At 36.4% G+C, this 13,332-nt stretch overlaps 1 protein-coding gene across 2 annotated transcripts in view; it reads left to right on the forward strand.

The window, feature by feature from the left end:
• Nucleotides 1-291: 291 nt before the first annotated feature.
• The window catches only part of sp3 (phosphatidylinositide phosphatase spermathreecae), a 183,581-nt gene continuing 170,540 nt past the window's right edge, over nt 292-13,332 (forward strand). For both annotated transcript variants that reach the window (XM_076187778.1, XM_076187779.1), the window contains exon 1: nt 292-487. In XM_076187778.1, the coding sequence (XP_076043893.1) occupies nt 391-487 (97 nt within the window). In that variant the 5' untranslated portion in view covers nt 292-390. The remainder of the gene's footprint in view (nt 488-13,332) is intronic.

Raw genomic sequence — 13,332 nt, forward strand, 5'->3', positions numbered from 1 at the left:
GCTCTATGTGCAACTAGATTAAACAGGCACTGGTGATAGGCAAAATAATCATAGTCGAGGACAACACTCACGTATGAGTTAAAGGAAAGCATTTGAAAATGGCGCCATACAGGCAATCCTTTAACAATAGATTACCAAAACGAAATAATCATATCGTATACTATGTTTGCGAATCTCTATTATTTATGTATATATAATATACCTGAACCCCAATTGTTTTTAATTGTGAATAGAAATTGTATTTTCTTCAAAACATTATAACCCAGTTACCCTCGCCCTGTTTCTGGTTCTGTCAAAAGCTGATAGCAGAGAAAGATGTCGAAATGGGAGTGACCACTTGACAATTTTTTTTTTCAGCTGTGAGTGCTTTCACACCGAAAAATATACCAGATGGAGTTATTACAAACAGAGAAATACTACATATTCAACAAAGGACAAGATTCGTTATGGTGTGACCGAAAAAGTGGTAAATGGGAGGCTAAAACATGTAAGTTTTATGTTTGTTTACATCGTTCCGTGGGTGGGGGATTAAATGGGTGATTTAAATAGGCCGGACAATAAGACGCACATTCTAGTAATATATCAGGATGAATATTGAATTAATTCTTACGTTTCTGGAAAAATAGTTTATTCTTTACCATACCCCTGCCCTGGATAAATTTTAGACAATTCAGCTATTTTATTGTCTACACCAATTGGATTTTGGGTTACATCATATCATATGATCATTTCCCAGCAAATCTGTCACTGGTAAAGGTTATTGTTTAGTGTTAACTTATCCTGTTTGCATGATGGCATCGTGCTTTGCATTATATGTGTAAATTTGGTTATTTTTATTCAAGTCTATTTTTTTTAACTGATGTAGTGTCACATAGAAAAAGTAATTGTTTATGAACATTATTTATATTTTTTCTCTTGTTCACTTGGTAAAGTATGATTACTGACATAGGAAAACTGCCCTAAATATTGGCAAGGGTGAGAGAAACGTAAAAAAGAAAACATACATGTTTACTTTGAAATCTAAAAGATGAAAAGGGAACACACATCCGATGTGTGTTCCCTCTCGATACTTTGATTGTATTGCTGTGATTAAAATGTATATCCCTTTCCTATTATATGCTGCAATTTCTTTTATAAATTATAACAGTGTTGTGGTTTATTAACCACTTCAGTACAAGTCAAATTCTTATGCACAGCATTGGCTGCCATATGTATGCTTATGCTACATCACACAACTCTCATTATGAAATATAAAGTTGCTGCTATATTGCTTGTTCTCTTTTACTCCGAGTAATAATAGACATAGAAAATGTGATCAAACCAGTTCACAGAATCTAGGAGTAACTCATGTACAACTACAAAAAAATGTATATAATCAAGACATCGATGCCAGCATCCTCATGTACCCACATACGCCTCATGATGCCTACGTAGGTGTCATTGTACTGAAGTGGTTAAGAGAAATATTAGATAGCAGCATGATAGTCAAGAACTCCTCAAAGGTCAGAATGCACAATGGGAGATACTTTTTCAAAACTAACAGGGTAATTAAAAAAGTATTGCCAACCATTCGAACGTGATATAGCTTTAGAAAATTAAATATTAACTTTGTAAATAATACTGGATGAACGTAATATGTAATTTCTTGGCAGAAATAAAAAACAAAAAAGTTAACAGATTTCGTAAGTAACAAAGTCGCACCGGACAAATGGTATGCCATGTTTGTTATGATAGATCCTGACGTCGAAGAAATGAAAGGATGATAAGTTCGTCTAACCTAACCTAACGTGTATTTAGGAAATCGGTACCTGTAATTTAAGGTCATCTGGATTGTCGTCATCACGGATGTTGGCAGCCTGTTCAATCACTCTTTCTGATTGTGGGTTATATAGGTTTTTCTTAGCTTGAAGGAATGCATGGATTTCAGCTCCATAGCATTCCTTCAAGAATATATACCTCGTGAGGTACTGGCGGAAGTACCGAGGGCGTACACCAGGCCTCAACTGGACCAGGCAGACAACACTTGACAAACGACAAGATGGCGTCCCGATCCTATGGTAGCGACTTTGTTCATTAGTATATTTGCTTATAGCAAGGTATTTTTTATTTTTATTTCTGCCAAGAAAATCACATATGTTCATGTATTATAATTTACAAAATTAATATTTCATTTTCTAACGCTGTAGTGTCCATGTACACAACTGAACAGATACCATATTTTTGCTATTAAACTTGAATTTAGGCAACATAAAAGCTATTTTTCATCTCTGAATAAGTCATCTGCACTTTGAAAACAGCTCCTTCACACTTTGGCTATTATCGGGAATCTTCGGAAGTGTGAAGTATCAGTAACCAAACATAGCTATTCATACGTCATTGTTCACTGTTGTTAAACATTGAAAACATTGAATAGCTGTGAGAAATTTAAACAAATTATGGTCTGTTGTGTAGCTGTTGAATATAAAAATGGGTAAGGTAGTGGTTAGAACAGTTGGCTTGGAATTTATCATGATTAATGATACAGTCCAAATAGTCTAACTTTTTGACTACTCGTACTGCTGACTATTCATGGCAAACACTTTTTACACCCATTTCCATTGGATAGCACTGTCCACAGGTGCACCTATTAAAAATAAGTTAAGTCATGGCTAGGCCTATGGCCACATCACCAGTTCATGGATTAGGTTAATACTAAGAATAAGATGATGGTCTAGTTTAGTCATAGACCTAGGCCTAGGTAGTCTATGTAATGTACATTTTGTGAATCAGCACAAATTATGAATATTCATGAAAGGTGCTGCACCAATAATGAATTCACAATTGTATGCATAGATTATGAATCCATTTTATATACACACATGAAACTTCATAAAAAGGTTAGGTTACCTACCTAGTATTTACTTTGTTGTATCTTACAGGGGTGAAGGGGGCTTTGGGGAAGAGGGGAATGTCTGTTGAGGAAGGACGGGAGAGGACAGAAGACGGGTGAATGGAGAATGGTTGTATATGGATGATGTGATTGCATGAGGTGGAATGGGCGGGTGGATGGGGGGTGATGTAGTATGTGTGAGCAAAATTTGACACAGCCCGAAGGGATTTCTTCCCGTCCTCTCATTTTATGCAATGGGGGGACGGAGAGGGGGGGTCGCCGATTTAATGAAGCGGCCTTGCTGTGTCTTGCGACACTGCTTCTGACCCAGGGCAGTGGACAAGGTGCAGGGATGACCCGTCATCCAGGAGGTGGTAAGATAAGAGGGAGGGTGGAGGGGTGTGGAGTGTATTCAGGGATGGAATGGGTGGGAATGATTTTATGCCTTTTTCTTTTTGGCTACCCCCTTTGTAAGGGGGAAAAAGCCTTGGTGTATGTATGTATCTTACAGGAAGGGGAGCTACGCTCATGTTATCCCATCTCTGTATCTTGCCATGTCTACTTTGCTCTTAAATTTGTGTATTGTTTTTGCACACACTATTGTTTCATTTAGTACAGTACTACCTCTCATTAATGGACGTTAGTAAGCTGTGATTGCGGTGTTTTTGGTGCTGTTTTTTAGTGCTGTGCAATCACTATGCCACCCAAAAACCACTCCAAATCAACGGATTATTCACATCAATGGACACCGTTACCCCCCTTTTAGTCCGTTAATGAGAGGTAGTACTGTATGTTCCATACATCCAACAAGAAATAATGGCCTCAAACTGTCAGGAAATAGATTTAATTTGGAAATGGGTAGAAACAACTTCGCCAACCATGTAGTTAATGAATGGAATAAATTTCGTGCAGAGGCAGTGCAATGTAGTTCAGTTTGAAGCTTTAAGATTCATTTAGATAACCATTTAAGCAAGATGCTGTAATGACTGCCCTTTATTTCATATTATTTGATTATTTGTTTATTATTTGTCTATTATTTGCTTGATTTCCATTTATTATTTGTCAGTTTATTACAATTTACTATTTACGTGTTTGTTTATCATTTATACCTGTGTATTATTTATTTTATTCATTATTATTTATATTATTATAATTTTATTTTATTTTGTCTTTTTTATCATTTATATATATATATATATATATATATATATATATATATATATATATATATTGTTATGGGACGGGCTGGTTATGTGAAGAGACGTTACGTATAACGGATAAGTGCTTAAGAACCAGCTCACTTCTAGAAGCCACTGTAGGACTGAACTATCTGGTCAGGGCCTAGATAATTCGTAAGACTAGAAGTAAAGGTAACAAAGAAGATTCCAGGAAAGGAATATTAAACTAGCGATAAAACTAGTAAACGAAATTATTAATATCATGGAAAATATTTACAGGCAATCAACACAAAAGAGAATGGGCAGGTGGGTCAATGGGACCGTTACATGATTATAAGAATATGGAAAGTATCGTTCAAATAAGAAACACAAGATACGTATACAATATGGTACTATCTAAGTACAAAGAGATCAGGAACATGTATCAAAATAAGTAATAAGTACAAATATAAGTATAAAGTAATGCAATGTATATATGACACGTAATGTAGGCAAAAAGGGTGTTCACTTCCCACCAATCGTCTCATGAGTCCAAACTTGTATTTTTATCAAGAGATCAATATGCGGGAAATGACAAGGTGTGAGTAATTTCCACCGCTTATATACCATTGGACCGGAAGCGGGATACTTCCGGTGAAGGGTGCGGGTGAGCGCAAAGGGGGGAGGAGGGTAAGTTAACACACGTCAACATGGGTAGTTTTAAGACCCTCGACTCGCTTGAACAATCTACTTATTTAGTAACTGTCAAATCTGTGCGCTCCGAACTATTCAGGATTTCGCTTGTCTGTTTGTTCTACAAGAGTGCGCACATTTCTCCGCACGTAGGCAAGATTACATATAGTGGACGGGCGTTACTACTTAACATTGTTACAATACATACATAGACAAGAAATATGAACATAGTTATGTAATACAAAGGAACACAATTCTATAACATAATTACACATGACGTAATATCTAATATTACGTTACACCACCGTTTGGGAAAGCTTTTCACTTTCTGTTGAAAAGCTATGTTCTAGAAAGTACGAAGTAGTTCTGCGCAAGGGACAGCTTCTTGCTGTAGTAGGCGATAGCGTGAAGAACTTCATTATGTTCTTGCAAGAGAGCGGCACCGATACTGGAGTCGCTGGCATCGACTTGAAGATGAAAGGGTCGTTGGAAATCGGGTGCCCTTAGAACTGGTGCGTTAGTGAGAAGGGACTTAAGGTTTTTGAAGGCCGTCTCACAGGTAGGTGTCCACACGAAGTCGTGGTCTTTTCTCAACAGGTCAGTCAATGGTTCTGCTACATCTGAAAAATTTGGACAAAAACGGCGATAATAGCCACTCATTCCAAGGAAACGACGTACCTCTCTACGATTAGTGGGTGTTGGTACATCATTGATGGCTTTTATCTTGGCGTCTATTGGAAACACTTGGGAATTTCCAACTTTAAATCCCAAATAGGGGACCTGTGTATGTCCGAAATCACATTTGGACAAATTGATGGTAAGGTTTGCTTGGTCTGCTCTATAAAAGAAATTATTTAAGTGTTCAATGTGTTCTGTCCAAGACTGACTAAATATTATCACATCATCTAGATAAGTTTTTACTCCTGGCAATCCTGCAACAAGATTACTTATCATTCTTTGGTAAGTGGCAGGGGCATTTTTAAGCCCAAATGGCATTGCTCGGAATTGAAACAATCCCTCTTCCGTAATGAAAGCGGTAACTTCTCTTGAGCGAGGGTGTACCGGGATTTGATAGTATCCCCTTAACATATCCAACTTGGATACATACTTGGCAGTTCCTAGACTGTCTATGATATCATCTATCCTAGGGATAGGAAAAGCATGGGCCTTAGTATGGGCATTGATTTTCCTGTAGTCAATGCACAGGCGATAAGAATTGTCAGATTTAGGGACAAGAATGCAAGGAGATGCCCAAGGACTACTGGAGGGTTCAATTATTCCCTGTTGAAGCAGAGTGTTTATTTCTGCTTTTATGAGCTCCTTCTTTTTTGGATTGACTCTATAAGGGGCTTGTTTGATAGCTCTTGGCGAGTCTAGAATTATTTCATGTTCTATCAAAGAAGTGAATCTTGGGGAATCTAGAAATAATTTTGGAAAACTTCTTAAGAGAGAAAGAATGTCTTTACCTTGTTTCTCAGATAAGTGTCCTACTTTTATCTGAAGATTTTGTAGTATCTGAGAGTTTTCCAAGGGAATCTCAGGAGGATTAGGCAGGTTATCAGGAGGCTCTTCCGATTCTATTGTGGTAGAGCTGCAAGCTGGAATTGGATCTCTGGAATGATAAGGTTTTAAGGTATTTATGTGACAGAGACGGGAACTCTTTCTTCTGTCTGGAGTTTTGATTATGTAGTTGAGATCACTGGCTCTGGACAAGACTTCATAGGGTCCTTTGTATTTAGCCTGCAATGGATCTCCTGGTATGGGAAGATAAAGTAACACTTGATCTCCTGGAGAGAAAGTTCTAAGTTTATAATTTTTATCATACCGACCTTTCATTACTCGTTGAGCATTCGTCAAGTTCTCTCTTGCCAATTTCCAAACTTCTAACAACTTCTCGGTGACCTGGGACACGTATTTCAAAGAAGGAACTGGTGGTTCTTCTTTCATCCATTGTTCATGAAGTATCTTTAGGGGGCCACGGACTTCATGACCGAAGACTAATTCTGACGGGCTGAATCCAAGGCTTTCTTGAATTGTTGTTCGGGTGGCGAACAACAAAAAGGGGAGTCCGTCTTCCCAATTTCGATTGTTCTCAGCACAGAAGATTCTTAACATTGTCTTGAGCGTTTGGTGAAAGCGCTCTAGAGCATCTTGTGATTGAGGATGATAGGCGGAGGAAGTTACATGATTTATACCTAGTGTTACAAGAGTTTCTCTAAACTTGTTGGAAAGAAAATTACTTCCTTGATCACTTTGAATGTTCTTGGGAAATCCTACCATAGTGAAATATTTCAACATTTCTCTGATTATGTTTTGAGCTTTAATATTTTTCAAAGGAATTGCTTCTGGAAAACGAGTGCTCGTACACATGATTGTGAGAATGTACTGATTTCCTTTACGTGAAGGAGGTAAAGATCCTACACAGTCAATAAGAATTTTTTTAAATGGCTCTTCCATTACAGGAATGGGATGGAGTGGAGCTTCTACAATTTTCTGGTTGGGCTTACCTACAAGTTGACAATATTGGGCAACATCTTTGACAACCGTGGGCCAATGGAAATGTTGGGTTATGTTGAACAAGGTCTTTCTTACCCCAAAGTGACCTGCTAAGGGAGTATCATGAGCCAATCTTAGAACATTATTCCTGAAACCAAGAGGGAGGACTATTTGATTCCTTACTTGCCATGGCTGGTCAGCGGTTGCGGTGGATGCTCTCCATTTTCGCATTAGGACTCCGTTTTCTATATAGAAACCTCGTGACATATTTTCAACTTCTTCTGGAGATGAAACAAACTCGTACAAATTTTTAAGAGAAGGATCTGACTTCTGTTCTTTGATTAATTCTGCTCTAGATAGAGAAACTGGTGAAGAAGAAGATGGGTCAGTTTGGGAGAATAGGGATTCTAGATTATAGGTCTCCTCTTCAGATTTCTTGTACCGAGATCTGGTTACAGCACAAGCGGGAAACAACTGTAAGTTATCTGAAGGTTCTACTGAGGTCTTAGGGTTATTTGTTATTAAGGGAGAAATGACTTTGCTTCCAGCGATGTCATTGGCCAACAATAAGGATATTCCTACTATGGGAAGAGAGTCTACTACTGCTACTTTAACCATTCCGGTTGTTAAATCAGACCGCAAGAAAACATTATGTAATGGACATTTTACAATTCCTCCAACTCCTTCTATCAATATATCATAACCTGTATATGACTCACCCAGATTCTGCAAGACAGAATTTAAAATCAGACTTTGCTTTGCTCCTGTCTCTCGGAGTATGGAAATAGGATATTGTTGTGAACTACTACTATGAGATATAGTTCCTGAAGATACAAATGGTTTGAAACAAGGATCATGATCTGATGAGGGGGGTTCTACATTACTTGACAATACCGGCTTCTTTGGTAGTGTATCCTGAATAGAGGATTTTGAATCATCTGATTTTATATTACTTACAAGAGTTGGTGTCTTATTGGAGAATGAGGGTGCCAGTCTCTTTCTGCAATTTGAAATGTGATGGCCAGCCTTTTTACAATATGAACAAGTTACAGGGGGATTAGTCTTAAACCTGTCCATTCTTTGCCAAGGTTGGTTTGGAGGATATTGATAGAAATCAGACCTGTAACTGAAATGTGATGGGCTAGACTGATTTTCAAAGTGTTTCTTTGGGGACCAAGGATCAAAGTATTTTGTTGAATCTGGAATATATGACTTTGACTTTTGGGATTCCATTTGTCTTGACTTAGGTTTATGATTTAGTGTGAACTCATCAGCCAATACAGCAGCTTTAGTTAAAGTTTCGGGAACATGATCATCTATAAAAATCCTAAGATCTGTCTCTGAGGTATTCTTAAACTGCTCCAATAAAATCAACTGTTTAAGTCTATCTAAGGTGTCTGTTTCACTAGCCAAACACCACCTATTGAATAACCTCTCTTGTTGAGCCGCATATTCTACGTATGTTAACTGAGGTGTCTTCCTATAATTACGGAATTTCTGTCTATAGGCCTCTGGTATTAGTTCATAAGCTTTTAAAATACAAGCTTTCATATTATCATACTCACTTTCTGCTTCTGAAAGAGAAGTATAAATTTGCTGAGCCTTACCCTTAAATTGTGTTTGAATGATTAATGGCCAATTTTCTTTAGGGATTTGTAACTGTTGCGCCAATTTTTCCCACTGAAGAAAGAAAATTTCTGGCTCTCCTTCTGAAAATTGGGGTAAAAGTTTTACATACTTGGAAATATCTATATGACCTTCCTGAACTACGGGTTGTCTATCAACAATCCTAGCTTCTACTTCTGTCTTCTTTAATTCTAACTCTACTTGTTTCACTTTAGCTTCCTCTTCTCTAGCTTTAAATTCTGCCAATTTGATTTTAGTTTCGTCCTCTTTAGCTACTTGTTTCACTTTAGCTTCCTCTTCTCTAGCTTTAAATTCTGCCTCAATTTGCATTTGTTTCAGTTTAGTTTCCTCCTCTTTAGCTTTAGATTCTGCCTCCATTTGCATTTGTTTCAATTTAGCTTCCTCCTCAATTTCTACTCTCCTGACCTTTAATTCAATCTCCTTAATCTTAAGTTCGGTTAGTCGTGCCTCTATTTCTAACCTATTTGAAGGAATTTGTATAGCTGTAATCTCTTCTGGAGATAAGATCTCATCTTCGATCAGATTTTCAACGAGTTCCTGAAGTAATTTTTTCTTTCGCAAACTTGTATCAATGTCTACTCCAAAGTGCTTGCCTATTTCTATCAAAGTGTCTTTAGTTTGTTTCTTTAAGAAACTTACCTTAGGATTTTGAACGAATTCTTGAATTATATCATCCATCTCTAAAAGAATGTGTTAAATACCTGATGAAATATCCTTGGCAAGGGTCGCCACTTTGTTACGGGACGGGCTGGTTATGTGAAGAGACGTTACGTATAACGGATAAGTGCTTAAGAACCAGCTCACTTCTAGAAGCCACTGTAGGACTGAACTATCTGGTCAGGGCCTAGATAATTCGTAAGACTAGAAGTAAAGGTAACAAAGAAGATTCCAGGAAAGGAATATTAAACTAGCGATAAAACTAGTAAACAAAATTATTAATATCATGGAAAATATTTACAGGCAATCAACACAAAAGAGAATGGGCAGGTGGGTCAATGGGACCGTTACATGATTATAAGAATATGGAAAGTATCGTTCAAATAAGAAACACAAGATACGTATACAATATGGTACTATCTAAGTACAAAGAGATCAGGAACATGTATCAAAATAAGTAATAAGTACAAATATAAGTATAAAGTAATGCAATGTATATATGACACGTAATGTAGGCAAAAAGGGTGTTCACTTCCCACCAATCGTCTCATGAGTCCAAACTTGTATTTTTATCAAGAGATCAATATGCGGGAAATGACAAGGTGTGAGTGATTTCCACCGCTTATATACCATTGGACCGGAAGCGGGATACTTCCGGTGAAGGGTGCGGGTGAGCGCAAAGGGGGGAGGAGGGTAAGTTAACACACGTCAACATGGGTAGTTTTAAGACCCTCGACTCGCTTGAACAATCTACTTATTTAGTAACTGTCAAATCTGTGCGCTCCGAACTATTCAGGATTTCGCTTGTCTGTTTGTTCTACAAGAGTGCGCACATTTCTCCGCACGTAGGCAAGATTACATATAGTGGACGGGCGTTACTACTTAACATTGTTACAATACATACATAGACAAGAAATATGAACATAGTTATGTAATACAAAGGAACACAATTCTATAACATAATTACACATATGACGTAATATCTAATATTATGTTACAATATATATATATATATATATATATTTTGCATCCAACCTAGTTATGGACCAAAAGGTCTCCTGTCGGCATGCTCAGACTTTGTAATCCTTTGTAGGTCTCTTCTATAATTGTCCTTTATGAGCTTCCATGTCCTCTTGTATTTCTCTTATCCCAATTTAGTAAGTCTTCTCTATCAAGGACTTTTATACCTCTCATAATTCTGTAGATGGTCAACAAGTCACCTCTTTCTCTCCTTTGTTCCAGAGTTAGCAATTCTAGTTTTGACAATCTCTCTTCATATGACAGTTTTGATAGTGTCGGGGCCATCTTTGTAGTTGCTCTCTGAATTCTCTCAATTTTCCTTATATTCTTTTTAGTAATGGGTGGCCATAGTGTCACTGCATACTACAATTTTGGCCTTATCTATGTAACTATTATTTTCTTTATCATTTCTTCATCCAAGTAAATGAAGGCCATGTTTGTTGATCTGAGCATGTTATAGGTTTCTCCGACAATTTGGTTTATCTGTTTATAAGGTTGGATATCTTTTGTGATGATTACTCCCAGGTCTTTTTCAGATGCCACTTTCTTTACTTCCTTTGCACCAATTTTATACTGTCCTGATATCCTTTTTTTATACTTTTTCCAAATTCCATTATGCTACATTTCTTAACCTCTTCACTCCGGGGCACATCGCACGTTTGGCAGCATTAGCTGCCCAACGTGCGATGTTGCGTCATAATAATCGCATTATAAAAAATAAAGTCAGTGCTCAATTGTTCGTTCTCTTTCACCCATGAATTTTGATAACTATAGAAAATATGATGAAGCCAGTTTAGAGAGAATGGAGGTTATGTAGGTACGACTACAATAAATATAATCAAGACACCGACGTCGGCATCATCGCGTACCCACTTGCTCCTCATGACGCCTACGTAGGTGTCACCGTATGGAAGTGGTTAATGTTGAAGTCCACTTCCCACTTCTGACTCCATTCCCAAACCCTGTTCAGATCTCTCCAGTGAATCACAATCCATTTTTGTACTTGCTTTCTTCAGTAGTTTTGTGTCATCTGTAAAGAAGTTCATGTAACATTCCACACCCTCGTCCATGTCATTCACATAAATAGCAAACATTATTGGAGCCCATACTGATCCTTGTGGAATTCCACTAATTACCTCCTAATTAGAACTCTTATCTCTGAGCACTACTCTCATTTTCTTCCATGCAAGAACTACTACATCCATTTCAATAGTTTACCATGTATTCCCCCTATGGTTTCCAGTTTTCTAAATAATTTTTTGTGTGGAACTTTGTCAAAAGCTTTTTGTAAATCTAGGAAAGCAAATCAGCCCATCCAACCTTTTCCTGTATTATATCTAGTAGTCTTGAGTAAATACAGATCAGATTTGTGGCACATGATCTTTCCTGTCTAAATTTGAATTGTCTCGGATTTCGTATATTGTTCTAGATGTTTTATCCATCTACTTTTTATACTTTTTCACAAACTTTGCCTACCGTGCTTGTAAGGGAAACTGGTCTGTAATTTGTTGGGTCTTTCTTGTTTCCTCCTTTATATATAGGTACAATATCAACATTTTTGCAGTCTTCTGGTATTTTTCAGTCTTTGAGTGAGCAACTTATGTTATATATTTTGTGTATTAGTTCCTCTTTACATTCTTTTAATACCCAGTTTGCGATTCCATCTGAGGCATGTGGTTTCCTGACATCAAGGTTCATTATTTGGTCCATTATTCCTTTCTGTGTTACTGTCATTTCCCTCATGGATGGGGGGGGAGGAGGATTTCACTTCTCACCCTTCATCCAGATTTTGTATATTTTCTCTAGTGAAAACCAACTTGAAGAGTTTGCTCATGACTTCAGCCATTTCTTTATCTTCTGTGTATTCCATATTCCCTTGGTGTACTTTCACTATTTCCTGTTTATTTTTTAGTTTACCATTCACATATCTATAGAATAGTTTTGGCTGATCCTTACATTTTTCTGTTATGTCTTTTTCATAGTTTTTTCCCTCTGCAGAGCCAGTGCAATGTAGTTAAGTTTGAAGCTTTAATATTCGTTTAGATAAACATCTAAGGAAGATGCTGTAATGACTGCCATTTATTTTATATTATTTGTTTATTATTTGTTTATTATTTGCTTGATTTTCATTTATTATTATTTGTCAATTTATTATTATTTGCTATTTACTTGTGTTTATTATATAACTATACCTATGCATTTATTTATTTTATTTATTATTATTTATATTGTTATAATTTTTATTTTATTTTATTTATTTCATTTTATTTTATTTTGTTTTTCTGTTGTCTTTTTCCTAGTTTTTTCCCTCCCTGCAGAGCTAGTGCAATGTAGTTCAGTTTGAAGCTTTAAGATTCGTTTAGATAAACATCTAAGCAAGATGCTGTAATGTCTGCCATTTATTTTATATTATTTGTTTATTATTTGTCTGTTTATTATTTGCTTGATTTTCATTTATTATTATTTATCTGTCAATTAATTATTATTTACTATTTACCTGTGTTTATTATTTAACTATACCTATGCATTTATTTTATTATTATTTATATTGTTATAATTTTTGTTTTATTTTATTTTATTTTATTTTATTTTTTATCATATTTTTTTTTCACATCTGACCTAGTTATGGACCAAAAGGTCTCCTGTTAGCATGCTTTTTTTTTTTTTTTTTTTTTTTTTTCTCCATCTTTTCCAAGCTTTATTTCTTCTATCTTTTGCTTTGCTGCACGTATTAAATCGGCACTTAATATACACCTTTTCCTGTTTATGCTTTGGGACCTAGTTATCCACTCC

This window comes from Oratosquilla oratoria, chromosome 7 (assembly GCF_046742065.1).
Source record: "Oratosquilla oratoria isolate Oo_2021 chromosome 7, ASM4674206v1, whole genome shotgun sequence".
In the NCBI taxonomy this organism is placed as follows: domain Eukaryota; kingdom Metazoa; phylum Arthropoda; class Malacostraca; order Stomatopoda; family Squillidae; genus Oratosquilla; species Oratosquilla oratoria.